The 22,531-nt window shown below is 37.2% G+C and overlaps 1 protein-coding gene across 4 annotated transcripts in view; it reads left to right on the top strand.

Moving 5' to 3' along the window:
* Window positions 1–508: 508 nt before the first annotated feature.
* Window positions 509–22,531, top strand: part of MAP3K7 (mitogen-activated protein kinase kinase kinase 7) — a 76,626-nt gene continuing 54,603 nt past the window's right edge. For 3 of the 4 annotated variants that reach the window (XR_007401302.1, XR_007401301.1, XM_025444967.3), the window contains exons 1-5: window positions 536–985; window positions 15,903–16,013; window positions 17,727–17,792; window positions 18,314–18,359; window positions 19,452–19,590. Coding sequence is in view for 2 of the 4 variants with exons in the window: in XM_025444967.3 (XP_025300752.1) it covers window positions 866–985; window positions 15,903–16,013; window positions 17,727–17,792; window positions 18,314–18,359; window positions 19,452–19,590 (482 nt within the window). In the remaining 2 variants the exon portion in view is untranslated. Of the gene's footprint in view, window positions 986–15,902; window positions 16,014–17,726; window positions 17,793–18,313; window positions 18,360–19,451; window positions 19,591–22,531 lie in introns of all 4 variants that reach the window. The other variant, XM_025444968.3, reaches the window with a different exon arrangement.

Raw genomic sequence — 22,531 nt, 5'->3', positions numbered from 1 at the left:
TAACTTCAGATGAATACAAGTCATAAATATCTACCTTACCTAATATTAAGGTCTGTTCCTGCGCACTCAGCCTACATAGTGTTATTCAGGTTACACGTGCTGGCTGGCTCGCTCTGTACCATTTTCTTTAGAATCCCTCGTAACATCAGGGCAACTGCTTCCTTCCATACATCGCATTGAGAGAAAACATCTCCCAAGGATTCTTAAAGAAATAGCTCAGTTTCCCTTACGGGTGAAACTGAAAAAAGGTCCGTCACAAAAACTCAGTCCAACACTACCCCATCTGTCCGCAGGTCTCTGAGATTAAAGGGACCCGCGCCATAACACAGCTGACGGAGCAGAGTTGAAACCTTACTTTTTATCTTTCCCGCCAGTCTCTGAACGACCAACCGCACTGATAGTCCGTCAGGCTCCGCGCCACTTCCGTTCGCGCACTTTAATTGCGTCACCGCATCAGCTCTCGCGGTATCATCCGATGTTGGGGGGGGGGCGCCCTTCAATAAAGATCTCGCGAAATTTGTCCTGCAGCTCTAAGCTCGCCTCTCGCTCTTCCCCGACCCCACCCCCAACCGGCCCTTCCTTTCCCCGTCTCAGTCACAAAACTCCCCCCTCCCCTTTCTAGAGCTCACAGCCCTCCTCCAGTTTCCGATTTCAGGCCGGAACCGGAAGTCCAGTGGGCGGGGCCCGGCGGCGGAAAACGCAGCGGAGCCGGGGCCGGGACTCGGCTGTGGCCGCTGCCCCTGTCCCCCGCCACGGATCGCCGTGGCTTCAGGCTGAAGGTCGGTCCGGAGGCGGGTGGGCACGGGTCTCCCCCGGAGTGTCCGGGTGGCAGCCTCCCCGGGCCCCCCGGGCTCCGCGAGGGATCATGTCTACAGCCTCCGCCGCTTCCTCCTCTTCCTCGTCTTCGGCCGGTGAGATGATCGAAGCCCCCTCCCAAGTCCTCAACTTTGAAGAGATCGATTACAAGGAGATCGAAGTGGAAGAGGTGAGTGAGGCTCGGCATGGAGGCACCCGAACCGGCCTTGCCTGGTCCCAGCTCTTCAGGGGGCTCCTCGGGCCCCTGCGGTTCTCAGGGCCCCGCCGGGTCCACCCGGGAGTCCCTACCTACCCAGGCCAGGTGGAGAGAGGACTTTGCCTTCAAATGCCCTGGGGAAGCTTGCTTTCTTCTTCACTGCTGCCCTCCTCTTCTGGGTCCGGGGTCTGGAGTTCGATCACCTCAAACAGCAGGACGGACTGGTGAGATGGTGTGGTCCACCGGTTCCTAAATACATAGGTAGCAGGTTCATCAAAGACCACGGCCGTTTTGGAGTTTCGGTTCCCCGAGACTTGGTGCTCTTAAGGGCCGAGGGTTGTATTACGTCTGACGTATATAGCTCCGTACCTAGTACGAACGCTTGGTAAAGGAATCTGTCATCCTGTCGTATACAGCGTTTCCCCAGCTACCGAATGATTCTCATTTTGGCCTATTCGATAGAGCAGTAGACCTAATAATAAACGTTCTGTCCTCTGTTGGACTAGCCTGGACAAATTTTAGCATCAGTAATGTAGACTACGGTGAAACGATGTCTCAAGGTGGCATATTCCGAAGAGCTAACTCAGTGATTTCAGTGACAACCACAGTTTAACACCAAACCAGAAATCGCTGTTTGAAAACCCAAATCCGTCCTTTATTCTGTAAGAAGTTATTTTAGAGAAAGGCAGTTAGGTGCTTTTAACATGTCGTTTCTTTTCAAATATATAAAGTAGATTGGATCGGGGCGCCCGGGTGGCGCAGCGGTTTGGGGCCTGCCTGCAGCCCAGGGCGTGATCCTGGGGCCCCGGGATCGAGTCCCGCGTCGGGCTCCCTGCATGGGGCCTGCTTCTCCCTCTGCCTGTGTCTCTGCCTCTCTCTCTCTGTGTCTCTCGTGAATAAATACATAAAATCTTTTAAAAAATAAATAAAGTAGATCGGACCACACAATTTAGAAAAGTGAAAACAATGTATATTTTAAAGACACACTTTAGAAAGTGTTAAAACTTTAGTTGAAAATAGTATCTATCAGTTACCATGTATTCTTCATTTTTAAAATTTATTAAGTACTTCGCAGTACATAGTCCTTAAAGAACACTGTGTGTTCTGTGTCACAGACTTCAAGGAGTTACCTCTACTTTAAAAATCCAAAATTATTTTTAGGCAGTGGCAGGGTAAAGTGGTGAGATAATTTTCACTCAACAAATAATCTTTTTTTTTTTTTCCTATGGCATGTTTTGGAAGAATAATGGATTCTTTAAGCATGTCTTTTTATTGCATAAAGTAATCATGGAGAACAGCCTCATTTTACAAGAGAGCGTAAGCAAGGCCTTTGGAGTTAGAAGAATGTTCAGTATATCAGGTATACCATTTATTAGCTGTGTGATTTGAAGCAAGTTTCATAAACACTTTGAGCATTATAGCTTTATCTCTTAACTATAAATATAAAACAGGGATAATAATTTTTATTTAATTTTATCTGTATAACATCCTGTTAGGCAATATAATCAAAACCCAACAGGGTACCTGACACTTACTACTAGGAAACTGAGTTCCTGAGAGGAACAGTGACCCTCTTTAAGGTCACATGGCTAAAAGAAGGACCCATATTTTGAAAAGAGGGAGGAATTTATTTGTGTGTGTGGGGGGGGGTGATTTCTATTGAGGCTATGATAAATTCCTTTTTCAGAAGTGGATAGTTGATCCAGCTTTCATGGCTAACTTTCTTTTTTAAGAATAAAAATTCAATGAGTCAGTATAAAAGAATTGCAGTTTTTAAATAAGCATTTACGTCTACTCTGTGGCAAACTGTGCTGGTTGACTACAAATTGTTATATAATAATAACTTGTACTTCATGGTCTACCAACTGCTTTCACAGATTTAAACATCATTTGATTCTTACAGCCTTTATATTGTCACACTACTTTCTAAAGCATTTTACATTATTGCTTCTTGGAAGAATGGAAGTTACTGAGGAGACATCATTTCATATTACTGCTCTTCCCAGAGAGCCATTTAACTTCTGATAAGGTTTTAAGTTTCTAAAGATTCTTCTTTTGACTTAGATATTGTTTGAACCTTTTCTTTATTATATTTAGGACATTCCTGAGGAGTACATTTTTGTTTTCAGATGAAAATTTCTAATATTAGCTTGTTATCTTATTTATTTTTAAAAATATTTTATTTATTTATTCATGAGAGAGAGAGAGGCAGAGACACAGGCAGAGGGAGAAGCAGGCTCCATGCAGGGAGCCGGACGTGGAACTCGATCTCTGGTCTCCAGGATCACACGCTGGGTTGAAGGCAGCGCTAAACCGCTGAGCCACTTGGCCTACCCCTGGTTATCTAATTTAATTTTCATTTTTTAATACTCAGTTTATTTTCACTTTAAAGATTGAATTTGGACCTTTCTAAAATTAAAACTATTACATAGTTCCCATTACATTCATTTGCACATGTTAAAACAGTGTTATATAATCCATAGTGTACTATAGGCACTCAGTGAATAACTGTTTCTCAATTTAGATTTTGCTTCTAGATTAAAATCATAAATAAGAGACTGAAGAAAGATGACCAGAAAAAAAAAAAGTATTTTACATTGCTTTCAGTATTTTATATAGTACAAATATATTGCCTATAAATAAAATCCTGTTCTGTATTTCTCAAATAACAATGCGATTGAAGGGGATCCCTGGGTGGCTCAGCGGTTTGGCGCGATCCAGGGTGTGGTCCTGGAGTCCCGGGATCGAGTCCCACATCAGGCTCCCTGCATGGAGCCTGCTTCTCCCTCTGCCTGTGTCTCTGCCTCTCTCTCTCTCTCAGTCTGTGTCTCTCATGAATAAATAAATAAAATATTTTAAAAAAAAAAGCAATGCAATTGAAGCAGAATTATATTGATTCAGTTAGAAACTATGTAAGAAAAATACTCCAGCCACAGGCCAAATATGCAGTCATTTAGTAGATGCATATTTTTAAGGCATCAGCTGATTATAATCCTTACATTCCTAATCTTGTGACTCAGTAATATCAGGGTGGCACTTCCTAAATTCAGTTCTGATACCAAATTATAGGAGGTCTCAGCCTCAGAAACTTACATAGGTAGGTACCTTGTCCTTTTTTTAAGCCATCTAGTTGTTACCATTCTGGATCTGAGTGAAGAGAATATCAGAATAAATTAGAGGTATGCACATTGAAGACTAAGTTGCAAGAAGTGGTAAAGACAATGTGGTGTGGTAAAAAGTGTACTGGGCTGGGTATTTTTAAAAATTGGATGTCATACTGATTTTGCCAAAATATATTTCAGTAACCTTGAGCAGGTAACCTCAATTTTCTGGGTCTCTGACTTCTCAGGTAAAATGAAGAATTGAACGTGGTATTTAAAGTGTCTTCCAGTTCTAAAGTGAAAACACATTTGTTATTTCCATTATTTTGGTATGTTTCCACAGTAAGCTTTACATGATCTCTTGTGGAATATAGTTGGTGACAACCAACCCTGATTAGACAGGACAGATATCCCCATTTTATATTGACAAATGGTCATAGGGTTTGATTTACTAGAAGCCTGATGTCTAAGTAAGTGGTAGAGCTGGAAATTGAATTTGAGATTTCTCACTCGTGTCAATTGTTCTTTCTACTATATTTACAGTGTTACTTTAGTTCTTTATGAAGCACTCTGACCAAACCTTATTCTGAAAGTGGAGAAACAATACTGATTTCCTTTCCTACAGTGATTGGTCCTATGCATTTAATGAACATTCTTTTCTGTATACAATACTGCTAAGGTACTGTGGAAGATGAATAGAAGAATTCTAGATTCTCTCCTTGAAATTTTTGACTTAATGTCAGGCTAGAATAAACACAGAACAGTTAATAATTAACATTTTCAGAACCACAAATTTAAAACTGTGGCTATAAACTGAGCACTGAAGGCATAATTTGAAAGTAGAGTTAATCACAGAAGACTTAGGTGAATAGAAAGTAATCTGAAACTCAGTTTTGAATAAAGTAAGCATTATAGACTGGGAAAGGCACAAACGTGAATTGTCTTTGCAGTTGTTCCTCTGCCTAAAATTCTCTTCCCCCAAGAACTTCACATGGCTGACTGCTTTCCCATTCAGGTGCCACTTCAAATGTTTATTCCTTAGGGATACTTTGCCTAAGCAACCTAGATCTTTGTCAGTTTTATTATCCTTTGTGGCACTTAACCAGTAAGCAAAATTGTGTATCCCCCCAGCAAAATATAAGGTGCCTTATTCACACTTGTAACACCAATGTGTAGCACCTATTTTTTCTGTAAATATTTGGTGAAGGAGTAGTTGAAGTTATCACAGCATAATCATGAGGATTTAGTGCTCATCCAGTTCTTTATTGTATGTGATACAAACCAGAGGTTGTGATGAGTTTGTGATTTGGCTAAGGCAGCATTTACACTTAGAAGTGAAATCTGATTCTCTATCCAAATGTTGATTCCATTATACTCCATTATACCTAGCAAATACTTTGGTTTAGCAGGGGTTTTAAAAACGCCGTGAAGGGTCAGATGCTGTAAGTAAACCACTAGTGAGTTATTACTAAAATCCTAAGAAGACCCTATTTGGTATAGTTGCTTTTTAAAAGGGAGACCCACAGTGTTGACCTCAAGTATAATATAATAAGCAAGGCACATATAATCACTACAGTACTTACATGTTCTTAAACTTTGTTATAGAGACCCAAAGGTTTTGTTTTAAAGGGAAATATAGAAAGAACTTTTGGTAGTGATGTTTATTTTGTAGTTTAGATGTTTATAGACAACTGATAATGGGAAAAAACTTTGTTTATAGCGACCTGAAAAAACGGAGTCTCTAGATTTGTTAGTATTTAATTGTGGGTATCAAAAATTACTAATAAACTCTTCCATGTGAAACTTTTTTTTTTTAAGATTTTATTTATTTATTCATGAGAGACATACAGAGAGAGAGAGAGAGAGAGAGAGAGAGAGAGGCAGACACAGGCAGAGGGAGAAGCAGGCTCCATGCAGGGAGCCTGACGTGGGACTCGATCTCAGGTCTCCAGGATCACACCCAGGGCCAAAGGCAGGCGCTAAACCACTAAGCCACCCGGGCTGCCCTCTTCCATGTGAAACTTTATGATCATTGGTTTCATTTGAAATCTGGAATTGTTATCACAGTGAAGATAGGTACATGATAACTTTTATATTGTGTGTGTTTAGCTTAAAAGATGACATGGGCATATAATTTGAAAGAAAGGCCTACTAACTGTGTCAGATGTCTGTGGCAGGTTTTAAAAAACTGCATGAAAATTCAAAAATAAGTTTGAATAATCAAAGCTTTACTTCTATGTTTTCAAGACTGTCTTGTCAGCAGATGGCAGTTCTACTCTGCCACAGTTTATTAATAGATATTGAAGTTCTGAGTTCTGAAATAGTTGGAAGCTCTAAGTTCTAACACATTAATGTAAGATCTGTGCTTGTTCTGTCATGTTCCGTATTTCTAGCCAGAGCAGTGGCAGCATAGCCAGGGTCCATTCACATAGTCCATAGAGCAGGGCCAAGTTGATGTGACAACTAAAATCACTGAACTAAAAATAACATGAATTGGGGACAATTAAGAATAATATTTCATAGTAAATTAAGAGCACAAAGACATCCTTTTCCATTTAGTATAGTTTAAGTGGGTTTTTTTGTTTGTCCATTTGTTTTTAGTAACATGACTTGGATAAAGGAATAGTCTTCCATCCTAAAGAAATTCGTTTTTAAAGGAGTTGCTTTCTTTAAACACATAACAGAATGAATCCTGATTTTGATATTTGTGCTTTTTAATATCAATTGCTTGATAATAGTCTTTGCACTCTCATTCTTCTTTTCTTTTTTTTTTTTAAATGACATTTAAGGGACGCCTGGGTGGCTCAGTGGTTGAGCGTCTGCCTTTGGCTCAGGGTGTGATCCTGGAGTCCTAGAATTGAGTCCCACATCAGGCTTCCTGAGTGGAGCCTGCTTCTCCCTCTGCCCATGTCTCTGCCTCTCTGTGTGCGTGTCTCATGAATAAATAAATAAAGAATTTTTAAAAAATTACATTTAAAAATTACATTTAAATCTGCTTTACTATATGAAACTAAAGTTGTGGACCCAAAACCAAGAAGACTACACCATGGGGGTGGGGGGGGAGGTAGATGCATGTCATAAGAGAATTAATCTAACAACATTTTAATTTAGAATGAATTCATAAATTTAGGAGGAAATATTTCTAAGTTGACTTCCCTTTTAAAGCCAAAGTCCTCTTTGCATTCCTTTTGTTTTTCTGTTTTTACAGATGAGGGATTGTGAAAAATATCTAGTATTTATTTCTGAGTTTGCCATTTTGTATGGACGTGTGTGATGGGGAGAGATACTTGTAATTTGGATATGTGCCCTTTTTTACACCCTTGCTGAAAATTGATCTTTGGAGAAAGCTGTCATTCAAAATAATTGTTAATGATAATGTGTCAGAGAAACTTATGTTCAGATAGGAATTCTATCCAAAAAGCATATTTGATTTGTGAACTTGAATTAAAAATTTAGTAGTAAGTAAAAAGTGACTTTCTTTCCTTGTTTTGTAGTTTGAATGTTGGATTTTTCATTGTTTACCTTAGTTGCAAATGTGTCTCAATTTGCCATGTGTGCCACTCATTTCTACTCATCTACTGTGTATAAGGAAAAATATTGGATTGTTCACAAAAATTCCCTTTTTCTCCTTTCTTCCCGCCCAAGTTGGCATCTTAGTGCTCTGGAAAACTTTCATAAATAATATCAACAACAGGAGAGGACTCCCTGGTCTATGTGATAGCTTCCACCAGAGTATCTTGTTTCTCTGTTAATTATGTTTTTAATATAACCTAGTATTATCATTCTCAAACCAGAATCACCTAAAGAGCTTGTTAAAACATAGATTGCTAGACCCTACCCTCAGACTCAGTACTTCTGAGTTGGAACCTGAGAATTTATATTTCTCACAAATTTCCAGGTGATACTGATGCTTTGGATCCAGAAACCACAATTTGAGAGCCATTGAATTAATGCTTTTGCTGGTTTTGCATTTGGTTTCTTTTTGGAAGTCTTCCCTTGGGTTCTTATGACACTAATCTGATTTGCCTGCTACATTATTGACCGTTCCTTCCTAGTTTTTGCTGTTTTATTCTCCTCTCTTTTCAAGATGTTAAAGTTCTTCAGAACTCAGTTCTGGGGCCCAAGTATTTAGAGACTACTTTTTTGGTAATCTCATCCAGTTGATTCACTAGAAACAACTAAATGCTGTTATTTAGTTGCTAAATGTGTTATTTTACAAAAATCTGCCTACTCTCTTTGTTTTCCTTCATTAAGCTGTTGCCTAATCTAGACATTATCCTTAATTCATCTATTTTCTTTCTGCCCATCCTGCCTGCATGCAGACCATCAACAAGCTCTTTTTTTTTTTTTTAAAGATTTTATTTATTTATTTGAGGCAGAGAGAGAGAGAGAAAAGTAGGGAGGGAGGGACAGAAGGAGAGAGAAGAGCAGACTCCCCACTGAGCAGGGAGCCCAGTGGGGGGCTCAATCCCAAAATCCTGAAATGACCAGAATCAGACACATAACAGACTGCCACCCAGGCACCCCTGCAAACTCTTTTAAACTTATAATAAAACATACCCCAAATCTGCCTGTTTTTCTGCTCTACCATCAACCTTGTCCTAAGCTATTCTCTCTTGCTTAAACTGTTGAAATAGCCTCTTTGGTCTCTCTATATAGTCTAGCTTCCCTACAATCCATTTTTCATGTAAGAGCTAGAATGATTTTTTTTTTTTTTTTAATATGCTTCCCATTGCACTTAGAGTGAAATCCAAAATCCTTTTCATGATGCAGAGAGCCATTCAGGATCCAGACTCTGCCTGTCTCTCCAGCCTTATCTGGCATCACTCTTCCCTTTTTCCACTGTGCACCACCCACATCAAACACTCCAAATATTTCTTTAGGTCATCACTAAAATGTCACCTTTCTCAGTGCAGCTTTACAGGACTTCCCTGTTTAAAATTGGCGGTGTGGTGGGGGCGGGGGTAGTGCATTTGTGTGTGTACACACAAGAGTTTGCTCCTTTACTTCTTAGCACGCTTGTTATTTACTAAAATGTGTTTTCTTGTATGTCTTGCTTCATTTGTCTCTCCACAAGAATATAAGCAGTAGGAAAAAGGATTATGGTTTATTTCGTTCACTTCTATATCTTGAGGGTCTAGAATACCACCTAGTCTGTAGACAGCGTTCAAATATTGTTGAATAGGGAATGGGGTTTTTTTCCCCCTCTTAGGGCCATCACATTACTTGTTTATTCTTCTTTGGTTGGTTCCTTGTATTATTCAAGTATCAAGGTAGTAACCTCATCAGATGGCCTTACCATACTATCCATCCCAAAATTTCCATTAGTCTCTTTGTTCTATCATCTTCCTTTTTTGTTTTCTACATGACTTTTTTTTTTTTTTTGCAATCTGGTATTTTTCTCATTCATCGTTTTGTCTGTTGTCTGCTCCCCAGCCCCAAATGAAAGCACATTCCATGTAGATCAAGGCCTTTGTCTTATTTATTGCTCTATCTCTGGTATCCTAAATGGTAGCTAGATATAGTAGACCAAAAACTACTATTTTAAGGAGTAAACAAATGAAGTTCATTATTTTCTTGACATGAACCTCACCTTTACCGCTTTGAAAGGAGAAATGATTTATTTCTCCCTTGCTTACTGACTAGGTCTTACCCTTTGGTAAGATTCTAGCTGATTCTCCAAAATTTACAGATGCTTCATTAGACAGTATGATTGATTAAATCTTTGGTCATTGGCAAGTGATCTGACCTCCAGCTCCTCTCCTTTCTTCTCCTCTCCTGTCCTTAAAGGTCAGGAGGATGATTTCACTGATTCTCCAAAATGTAGCCAAGCTCTACACTTAGCTCCCTGTACTTGAGTTGTCTGCCATCTCACTGCCTGTGATATAGGTTCCAGCAATTTGCCCTGCAACAGCCTCCTTCCAACAGTTCAGAAGACTCTAATTTTCAGTTGCCTCACTTTTCTCTTGGCAAGAGGTTTTTGTATCATTTCCATGTTCTTTTGGGGCTGAGAGAACCTGAGTAGGGCCTCCCTTTGTTTATCTCCCTTGCATTCTTAATCATCTGCAGCTTCCCTTGTGGGCTAAGCTGTGTGAGGCTACCCTCTCTTAGGGATCTCTTTGAGAAATGGGAAGGGTAAGTCCTTTTTGCCCTCAAATCCCTAACCTATCCTGAATCCCTGAACCTATCACTGAAGGGGATGGGGTGTTTCTTTAGGCACCCTCATAGACTCACCTTTGGCTCACTTCAGCTGGTATTTAAAAAATTATTTTAACAGTGTTATTTTGTCTTGAGTTGTTTCTCTACCTCACAGGGGTCAATTCTGTATCTTTTTTCCTGTTAATGTCTCTATAGTTATGCTATTTGGAAAATGGGAGGTTTTTTTTGATATTGCAATCTGAATGACCAGATGTATATTTCGTATATATATTTGACTTTTGTCCACAGTTTCTGACTCAGAGTTCCTAAGTGAAGAGAGATACCCTCAGTTGTTCCTAAGTGAAGAGAGATACAAAAACCCTCAGTAGTTCCTAAGTGAAGAGAGATACAAAAATCTTTCTCCTCCTCCCCTTCTTTCTCCTGTATGTCGCATATGTGTGTTTTGTTATGGTAATGAGGTTACTTTTGATGCCTACCAAAGGATGGGGCTCCTGCTAGGAGAACCTACTTTGTGATGAGAAGTTTGGAACTTCAGTTTCAGCCTCCTGACCTTCAAGGACAGGAGAGGAGAAGAAAGGAGAGGAGCCAGAGGTCAGATCACTTGGCAATAACCAAAGATTTAATCAATCATACTTGTCTAATGAAGCATCTATAAAAACCCAAAAGGATAGTGTTTGGAGAACTTTCAGCTTGGTGAATAGGTAGAGGTAGGTGCAAGGAGAGTAGCTTGCCTGGAGAGGTCATCAAAGATCTGCACACTTTCTGCATACCTTACCCTCTGGTTCTCTTCCATCTGGTGGTTCCTGGGTTATATCCTTTTATAATAAACTGGTGATCTAGTAAGTAAATTGTTTGAGTTTTGTGAGCCACTCTAGCAAATTAATTGAACCCAAGCAGGGAGTCATTGGACCTCCACAGTCTGAAGCCATTGGTCAGAAGCACAAGTGACACCTGGGCTTGTGACTGGCATCCGAAGTTGTGGGAGAAGAGGCAGTCTTATAGAAATGAGATCTTAACCTGTAAGATCTGATGCTACACTATCCAAATAGATAGTGTCAGAATTGAACTGAATTATAAGACACCAAGCTGGTATCTGAGCATTGCTTGTTGGTGTGGAGAAAATTTCTTTTTATTTTTTTTAAGATTTTATTTATTTATTTGACAGCATGTGCACAAGCGGGGGAGTAGCAGGGAGAGGGAGAAGAAAGGAGAGGGGCTCCCTACTGAGCAAGGAACCCGATGTGGGGCTTGGTCCCAGGACCCAGGATCATGACCTGAGCTGAAGGCAGATGCTTAACCTACTGAGGCACCCAGACACCCCCAGAAATTTAATTCTTTAAGCATTAACTCTGTGTTTCTAACCTCTCCTTTGAATTCGTAGCAATTTTTTTTATCATGCATTTCAGTTTCGGTGTACAACCTTAGGCATCTTATACTTTCTTTACTATCATTTTGTATCTGTTGTTTCACTATATATGTGAAATATCTTATGGCTCTAACATGAGTGGATGCTTTTTAAAGCCATGGGCTTTTACCTTACATGAATATGCTTGTTTTATAGTTCAAAGTATTCCCAAAAATTGCTTTCTTAAGCAAATGGAAGAAAATTTATTGTGTCCTCACTTGTCTGCATTTTGTTCCCATGATTTTAAATTGAAAACTCAGACTCAGCCATTATCTCGGCACTAGATGGCACTTGTGCATCACAACTAGTCATACAACACCTAACAGTTTTTCTGACAAGTGAATGATCCACAAATATAATGTTTGGAATCCCTGCATGGACATTCCTGAGAATAGGAAAATGAAACAGGAGGAGACCTACTAAGTACCAGTTGCTTTGAGGTATTTTTAAATACATGGTTGAAGAATATTTTAAATTCATAGTCATTATTTCATAGTTTTATCAATAGTCTGGTCTCCATCCCTACCTTCTTAGCCTAATGTTGCCATAAAGTTGAAATTTGTCTCAGGACCTGTTTGCTATTTATCATGGTTAATTGTGAGAGAAATGATTAGTACAGCTCTCTTACACTTATTCATACCCAACTCTACACAGTTTTTCTTTTGTAGGACTTAAGAAAACGTGTGGCTTTGGCTCACTTAAGAACCCTGTAGATATCACTGAGAACACTGTTGAAAAACACAGAAGTGCAAAGATGTTAATCTCCCCAGCATTAATAGCTAATAGGTAGACAGAACCTATATTCAAACTCAAGTCTGTTGAGTTTTAGAGCCTGTGTGTACTCTTTCCCATACTCTGATGTTGCCAGGGTTAGCCAATAACCATTCATGTTAAAATAGCTGGATGACTAGTTCAAATGACTGATGTGGTTTCTTTCTCTTATGAGAGATACAACTCAGTGCTCAAGAACAACCCAATTAAAAAATGGGTCAAAGACATGAACAGACATTTTTCCAAAGAAGACATACAGATGGCCAAACAGACACATGGAAAGATGCTCAACATTATTCATCATCAGAGAATGCAATTCAAAACTGTAATGAGATCACCTCACATCATCTGTCAGAGTGGCTAAAATCAAAAACAAGAAACAAGTATTGGGGAGTATATGGAGAAAAAGGAACCCTCATGCATTGTTGGTGGGAATGCAAACTGTTATAACCACTGTGGAAAACAGTATGGAAGTTCCTTAAGAAGTTAAAAATAGAACTACCCTATGATCCAGTAATTGTACTACTATTTACCAAAAAAATGAAAACACTAATTCCAAGGGATCCATGGGCCTCCTTACATTTATTGCAGCATTATTTACAGTAGCCAAGATATGGAAGCAGCCCAAGTGTCCATCGACTGATGAATGGATAAAGATGATGTCATGTACACACACACACACACACACACACTGAAATATTATTCAGCCATAAAAAAGAATGAAATCTTGCCATTTGCAGCAACCTAGATGGAGCTAGAGTATTATGCCAAACAAAATAAGTCAAAGACAAATACCATATGGTTTCACATATTGATATGTGAAACCTAAGAAACAAAACAAATGAACCAAGGGAAAATAAAAAGATAAACAGACTCTTAACTCTAGGGAACAAACTGATGGTTAGTAGAGGGGAGGTGGGAGATGGGATTGGTGAAGTAGATAATGGGGATTAAAGAGTGATGAGCACTGAATAATGTATAGTTTTTGAATCACTATATTATATACCTGAAAGTAATATACTGTGTAAACTATTCTGGAATTAAAATTAAAAACTTAATAAAAAATACTTAGAGATAGGGCGGCCTAGGTGGTTTAGCGGTTTAGCACCGCCTTCAGCCCAGGGCACGATCCCATGGTCCCGGGATCAAGTCCCACATCAGTCTCTCTGCATGGAGCCTGCTTCTCCATCTGCCTATGTCTCTGCCTCTCGCTCTCGCTCTCGCTCTTTCTCTCTCTCTAATGAACAAATAAATAAAATCTTTTAAAAAATACTTAGAGATAATAAAATAAAATTAAAATAAAATAAAATGGAGGAGAATTAAATGTGTTAATGCATGATTAGCACATAGACTAGTACTTGGCACATGGTAAACATTCAATAAATGGCACATGGTTAACCATTTGGGTGATTTTATGCATTATTTAACATGAAAAATGTCTATACTACTTTGTGTAATGTATGAAGTAGAATTTGAGCTGTGGGGCACCTGGGTATCTCAGTTGAGCATCTGCTTTGGGCTCAGGTCATGATCCCAGGGTCCTGGGATTGAGTCCTGCATTAGGCTCTCCATAGGGAGTCTGCTTCTCCCTCTGCCTATGTCTTTGCATTTCTCTGTGTCTCTCTCATGAACAAATAAATAAAATCTTAAAAAAAAAAAAAAAAGAATTTGAACTATGGCTAGAGTGGCCATACATCCCAGTTTACAGCTACTGTCCTGGTAATTAGCACTTCCTTCTTATGCTAGAAAGCATTCCGATGAAAATAATAAGTTATCTGATCACCTTAGCCATAGCTAGCTTTGTTACAAAAGAGCTTTGTGCCCAGGGATTTGTTCTTGTAAGTTTATCTGAAGTGAAAACTCCTCCTCCAAGGAAAGATAACTGTTACCTTTCTGACATAGAATAGAAATATATGTGTACATATATTAGGATTCCTAACATTCTGGTGTTAAAGTCTCTGGCATCAAACTGCACTAAGTCTTTACTAATGTAGCCTTGGGCAGTTTACTTCTTTAATACTAGGTGCTTTACAGTAAAATAAGAATAGCATTAGTACCTGTCTCTTGTAGTTGTGTAAATGAGGTAATGTATGTAAAGCACTACACAGAAAGTACATCATAAACGAGAGATGTACAGAGAGGTAGATATTTCACTTAAGCAAAAAGCTTTGTGACACAAAGTACTTAGATACATTGGAAGCTGAAAAATTGGAGTAGATGGCACTTAACTAAGGTCCTTTACAATGATAAACATCTAATGATTTTGTTTTACAAGTATCAAAAGCTATTCTTTTGTTGATTTTATATCATGGCAAATTTCAAACATTGGTAAAAGTAGAAAGTATAGTGTGAGAAAGCAGTGAACCCATAAGGTACCCATCACTTAGCTGTCAACAGTAGATGGCCAATCTTCATTTTATAACTTGCAAAAACAACTTTAATGAGATATTTTACATATCATAAAATTCACCCATTTGGACTGTTTAGTCATTTGTACAAATTTGCCAAGTTATACAACCATCACCATAAATATGTTTTCAGATATTTTCATCCCCTTGACATTGAGTTATACCCATTTACAGTTAATCCCAGTTTTGTTTTTTTTTTTAAGATTTTATTTATTCATGAGAGACACACAGAAAGAGGCAGAGACACAGTGGGAGAAGCAGGCTCCATGCACGGAGCCCATGTGGGACTTGATCCCAGGTCTCCAGGATCACACCCCGGGCTGAAGTGGTGCTAAACCACTGAGCCACCAGGGCTGCCCTTAATCCCAGTTTTTACTCCATTCCAAGCAACTACTCATCTCCTATCTGTGGATTTCTGGATATTTCATATCAATGGAATCATACAGCATGTGATTTCTTGTGTCTAGTTAGCATAGTGTGTTTGAGGCTCATCCATATTGTAACATGTATCAATTAGTTCATTTTTTTCTCTTGATGAATGTATTCCATTGTATAGGTAATACATGTTTTGTCTGCCTTCACGATGGCCAGTCTTATAGCATCTATATTTTTATACTTTTCCCTCCATTTCATACCCCTACTGAATTATTCAAAAGCTATTTTTAATTTCATGAATATGATAGCTTAAAACATTGATAGTAAGTTCTTTTTATATTTGTTTTCCCAAACATCATCTTTCTATCCTCTGCCATTCATCTTGCCTGTTTTAATTTGTTTTCTTGCTCCAGGGAGTCTTTGTTGTTTGATGTTTTGGTTTTATCTGATAGTGAAGAGCTGTCTATTCTATAAACTTTCAAAGATAGAGATAAGTTCATCATTTCCTCACTTTAAGAACTTTACACTTGCTCAGTGGCAAATCCAGATAGTGATGATTTCTAAAACCTTTCAATAAGTCTTTGAAGTAGGCTTCCGTGTTGTATGTTGGGCTAGATCTGTTTATTTCTAATTATCATGGGTGTTTGTTTATTTGTTTTGTTTTAACTCAGGTTGTTGGAAGAGGAGCCTTTGGAGTAGTTTGCAAAGCTAAGTGGAGAGCAAAAGATGTTGCTATTAAACAAATAGAAAGTGAATCTGAGAGGAAAGCTTTTATTGTAGAGGTAAGTTGAGATGTTTCCAATGTGTAATTATTTACCTACGATACTCTATGGATTTAATATGAAAAAGTTGTTTCCCAATTATAATTTCTCTGTACTTGAGCCTAAGCAATTTTATTGAACCAAAGATAATGCCGTAGAAACATTTTTCATTCACACTCTTAATTCTGATTAAAAATTGGGGCAAAGACTCTTAACTACATAAATGAATTCATCCCTGAATTAAAATACAGTCTCATCTATGTAATTCAGATCTATTTCAAGGCATAGGATTTAAATTTTAAAATAGAAAAGAAATAGTATTCTTTCCTGTTATCTAAAATTAAGAAGGAAAATTTTATGCATTCATTTTTGGCTGAATATTTTTAGAAATTCAAATGAGATCACTTTACAGGGAAATAATTTCAAATTTGATTTTTTTTTCTCATTTAGCATGAAAATCTACAACTGTTCTCTTACAGATTTGATGATGGAGAATTCAATAATCATGAATTCAGTAATCAATAGTAATTATCAGATTTATTCTTTATTAATTTTGTACTATTTTGTATATTAGATCGCAGTAGTTCCTTAAATTAGTGGTTTTATCACTTTTTTTCTCATTGGCCAATGGGTAAGTGTTCTTTACCTTACAGACCTTTCTAAATTTATATGTGATTAAATTTAATTATAATTTGAAAATATACTTTATGGTATTTTTAAATGTATAACATGGAGAATGAGAAGTGAGTTGGGATTTGATGAAGTGGATTTTTGTAATTAATTGAATGAGTTAAGAAATGCTGACAGTGGGCAGCCTGGGTGGCTCAGCGGTTTAGCGCCTGCCTTCAGTCCAGGGTGTGATCCTGGAGACCTGGGATCGAGTCCCACGTCAGAATCCCTGCATGGAGCCTGCTTCTCCCTCTGCCTGTGTCTCTGCCTCTCTCTCTCTTTGTGTCTCTCATGAATAAATAAATTAAAAAAAAAAAAAAAGAAAGAAAGAAATGCTGATAGTTTGGGGTCCTCATGAAGAAAAGATGATCTCTAGTAGTATACTCCAAGAGTGGCCTCAGCCTTGCCTTATTCATGATTTTTGTTTATGATTTAGGTAAAGGTCTAAGAGTGCATTGGCACTTTCACAAAACTAGCTAAAAGCATATGTATTAAATGCTAGGAATTAGGAGTTAGAAAGATAGCTAGGATAAAAAAAATTTTTATCAAAGTTAATACGTACAGGTAATTCAGACTGTATTATTATTTAAGCATTTAATAATAATAATGTGAGAATTATACAGTATGTATAAAGTGCTGACCAGGGCCTGGCACAGAGTTTGGTAGACTGATCAGCCATAGCTATGAAGGTGGTGACGGTAACATAGCTTCTTCTGCTTTGGATAACTAAGCTCAGTGCCATCTTTGGGATGGTGTCCTAACGTTTTTAGTTGAAGTTTATTTTTTTTATTTGTACTTACCATGGCTTGTTCAATACTCCTGTTATAGTACTTTGCACTTTGCCTTAATTGTTTACGTCTGTCTCCCAAGTAAAGCATGAGAGCTCTAGGACAGGGAATCTTTGTCATTCTGGGTAGGCATTTATGACCACAGTGCCTGCTACATAGTGAATAATGATTGTTGAATGGTTAAACTAATGTTTTGTACACCCTAAAATTGTAATGATGCTATGAAATCAATTCTCAAAAGTTAGCATCTTTTAAAAGAAACTTTAATTTGTTACAGCTTCGACAGTTATCCCGTGTGAACCATCCTAATATTGTAAAGCTATATGGAGCCTGCTTGAATCCAGTAAGTTTGTCATTTTTTCATTGTCACCTACCTATAAATATTGACATGGTAAATGTTTGCAGGTGTGTAGCTTATGAACCTATTTTGATCTGTTATATTATTTCCAAAAAAATTACACTTTATTTGTTTCTGTCTGTTAGCAACATAGTATGTTGGAGGCATTATCTTGGATGGTCCTGTCCACTAACCTCATCTTATGAGGTTTATGACATTCCTTGACAGAGTCTACTCAGCACTGAAAGTTCTCAAAGGTTTTGCGATTGTTTTTACATTCACCTCCACTCTTATTATATATTATAATATCTATTATGTTATTTATTACATACTAATTTTGTAGTGGGCCCCTACAAGACAAGGCCTTAGATCATAGGGCCTTCTTTTTCCATTAGTACCATTTACATAGTGGGGACCAAAAGAATAATTTTTAATGCATTTATAAAATTACAGATTGAACTAAGTTCTCTCAAGTCATCTAAGATGCTATAGCCCTGTGGTTAATTATACTGACATGTTTCTTTTAGGTGTGTCTTGTGATGGAATATGCTGAAGGGGGCTCTTTATATAATGGTGAGTGTCATTAGACCTGTCTTTATATAGTAGAGTAAAATCATTGAAAAGCTTTTAATATACATTGTTAGTTACTTAATGTTCTTCACAGTTTACTACCTTCAGAATCTCAAAAGGAGGTAATTTAAAAGAAAAATCTGTTAAAGATTAGAAACGAAAAGATAAGATGCTGCAACATTAGTATGTGAAATTTAGAAGCCTATCAATCTTTTCAATTGATGGTACTTTTCATAATGTTAAAAGCATTTAAGTAAAGTAAAATTTGCTTTTTAAATAGATTTTAAAATATCTTCATACTTTTCATGTTTTTCATTTGCCCACTCTTATCTTTGAGCCTCCTTATTTGAGAACTCTTTAACTGTACTTTCTTCCCTCTCTTACTACTTAATTTGCTCTCTTTACAAAAAATAAAATTGCGAAAACGCACTTCACAAAACATTTTAATTATAACAAAGAAACAAGGTCATTTAGTTATTTTTATAGAACAGAGATTTTTCACTCTTAAGAGACACCAGCCATATAGTAAATATATTAATGATTGCATTTATATAAAATAAATTGTTGCATTTTATTTTTTTAATTAACGGTTTATTTAAATTTTCATTTATATTTAATGCCCATGTGTTCATCATAGTTAATGGGTATCTCTAACACTTGGTTGTCTTATTTGGTTGAACTATTTCTAGTTTTTAGCTATTGTAGAAAGCATAATTATATACATCTTGATGCACATTGTTTTATTTCCTTCCATACTACTCTGTATCTCAGTGCTATCACATTGCCTATAATTTATATTATTATGAAAGACCATCTTTTAAGCCGGAAAAGTGCAGTAATTCATATTAATTTTGCTAGAGAGTGTGTATAACATTTGATAGAGGTACTATTACATTTTAGATACTTGTGTGGTAGTTCTCTATTTGAAATTATTAGATATTTCCATCTTTATATTTAGAAAAGAATTAAAAGCAGGACTGATGGGAGCATGTGTAGAAAAATACCCAGTCCTGTGTCCCAATAGTGCTCTCATTCACCTTGTGTCTTTTGTTATATGCAATAAAGTTCTTTTTAGTTTGTGCCTTTCTTTTGCAGTGCTGCATGGTGCTGAACCATTGCCATATTATACTGCTGCCCATGCAATGAGTTGGTGTTTACAGTGTTCCCAAGGAGTGGCTTATCTTCACAGCATGCAACCCAAAGCTCTAATTCACAGGGACCTGAAACCACCAAAGTAAGTTCTAATAGTGTGATGTCTGTCTCCATCTCTCTCTCTCTGTCTATCTTGCCCCAACCCCTGCCCACTTCCTAATTCAAGCTAATTGTTGCACTTTCTCTTTTCTCCTCCCTTTTGGCTAGTTTGAAAGAGTTTATTTTTAACTCACCTTTGTTATTTAGTCATTTATCTAAGCTTGCATTTTAAAATACTGTCTTTAGTAGGATTTTAATTTTAGTCATATTTTTGTTATATTTTAATAACTCTTGCCATTGATTGGCATACTTCTATAATTGGTTAGCCTGTAAATCTTATTTTGTGCCTGCTGTATCTATTGTTGCCCCTAGACAGTCCCCAAGTTTATATTATTCCCCACTATATTCCTAATAACTAGTACAATGTCCATATATAATAGACATTCTACAATATTTTACAGAGTGGTTATTATTTGCCATTTTAGAGGAAGGAAAATGGACGTGTCTGGCATCTGGGTAGAACCTGAAAATATTCTGGATTTCTCCTTATTAAGGATCATAGGACTTTAAAACTCCCCTAAATAAGTACATTAACAGGCTAATACTTTGGGGGTTTTTTGTTTGCATAGGTACTTAAATAAAGAAAACATACATGTGGTATTTTCCCCTTTCCTCTCTATTTTTTTTTTCTTTATCCACTTGTGATAGTAAAAAAAAGTCCACATGCCATTCTCTCACTCCCCACCCCCGCCACTACATCAGTCCTCATATAAGAGGTTTCCCCTAGGAAATCAGTCTCAAGTATTCCATTCTCTTGATACAGGTTTAAAGCATTAAAGTGTCCTGTCTGGGTACAACTTGTCACTCTTATGTCTAATCTAATACGTTCTACATAGCTTTCAGCTCTTGCAATGGCTGTTCTCACTAGTGTACATTATTCCTACTCTCAGACTTAAACTGATTTCTAAAAAAAAAAAAATAAACTGATTTCTGTTTCCCTAGGTCCCTGGTCAAATAATGTTTAAGACTCAGATTCATGATTCTTTTATTTTTTTACTTGACACCTTGAGGCTATTGCCGTAGCTACCTATCTTGGCCAATGAAGAAGAAATCATTTCATCTTTTTTTCCTGTTTACGAAGATTGAATCATCTTTTGCTCCTCTTAATTAATATACAGCTGAATTATCAAAACAAATTCATGAGAATCATAGCTCTTATCCAGCCACAAATTGACTAATGATTCAGAGGATACAGGCAAGCATCAGGCATCTTTTTCTTGGAAGAGCCAGAAACCATCAGATGGAACTCCCAAAAGTATCTTGTTTCTTCTGCATTAGGTCATATTTTGGTTTTGGAATAACTGACTATTGTTAAACAATATACATGAAAATACCTCACAAAAGGAAGTCATTTCAGTTTTCCAACATCTTTTCTATTCCATAATTATACAACTGAAATGACTACCTTCATTCTCCATCTACCCATATGCCATAAGTCCATAAATGTTAGATTTATTTAACCAACCTACTTAGATATGTCCTACTTAAATCATTTGTAGATACAGACTCTTCCTTTTGCTAATAGATACCATCAGTATAGTTGTAGGAAGTCTAGCGTAGGTCATTCATTCCTCTTAGGCATCCTTATGGTTGTACTCGTTCTATAGTATTGCAGATTGTTTTTAGGACACCCAGTATACACTTTGGGCTTTAGAGTTAGAATTGATTTCTCAGAATGTACTGGAAAAAAGAAAAGTCTTTGGAATGGCTATGCTTTCATATATAAATTGTATACACAAGCACACATACTATATTACTGTCAGTGGAAAACCTGTGGATTCTGTATTAAGGAAGAGTGTTCCAGAGAATGGTGTATAAAGAAGGCACGTGATGATTTGATTAGGTATTTTATATAATTTCAACTTGTGTTTGTGCCCCTATTTTATTCATCTTTTGCAGGTTTGTTTGCATGTACTCCAAAAATAAAAATGTGGTTTTGGTCCCAGCTGTGTGAATGTAAGCCTACAAAGATAATTTAGGTTCATATTTCAGTGAGTCTTGAATGTCATGTTCATTGCTGGTGACCTATTAAAATCTTATGAGTGAAGGAGTACTAATTATAATAACATTAATATAAAAGTCATTCAGAAAAAATTAACTTGAATCTACTAGGTAATAAAACGAGGAAAACCAGTTTTACAGTTCTTTTCTGGGTAAAGAATAGTTAGAGCTGGAACAAGAACAATAAAACAGGCAATTTTTTGTTGAAATGCATATAAAAGTAAATTGCATTTAGCATTCTTTCCACTTCAGTTTTCATAGAAGTATTTTTGACATGAGATCTGTATAGTTGTTTATCTGGTTTATTTATCCTAGTCATTTGGACTAAAAAGAAACTGATTTCTGAATAATCTTTCTAGTTAGAATTTTAATATAAAATTATATACAAAGAATTTATAAAAACTGTAATTTCCATGAACACCCCCCCCCCAAATACTGCTGTTGAATATTACTACAGTGTGATAGTGCAAATTATCCTTATTTCTGTTTGTCATCCAAAGGAAAACCTAAGTAAGGGTATATACTACTTGGTGATTGAACTTGGATGGTATAGCACCTAGGAAAATCAGAATCTTAAGTTCAGAAAATTTACTGGAAACCTTCCATTAAGTTACTTTATTATTTAAAGATTTTATTTATTTATTCCTGAGAGAGAGAGACAAAGACATAGGCAGAGGGTGAAGCAGGCTCCCTGCAAGGAGCCTGAGGGGGGCTCAATCCTAGGACCCTGGGATCACCACCTGAGCCCAAGGCAGATGCTCAACCACTGAGCCACCTAGGCGCCCTTCATTAAGTTATTTTAACTGTAATAAAGTTATGCTCCTCCCACACACACACACTTCGAACATAAGAAACAGTTTTGAGATTAAACATTTTTAGAAGTATCTTAAAAATAAAGACATTTGGGGAGCCCCAGTGACGCA

The sequence above is a fragment of the Canis lupus genome, chromosome 12 (assembly GCF_003254725.2).
Source record: "Canis lupus dingo isolate Sandy chromosome 12, ASM325472v2, whole genome shotgun sequence".
NCBI classification, from domain to species: Eukaryota; Metazoa; Chordata; class Mammalia; order Carnivora; family Canidae; genus Canis; species Canis lupus.
This window is presented reverse-complemented; position numbering and strand designations above follow the sequence as displayed.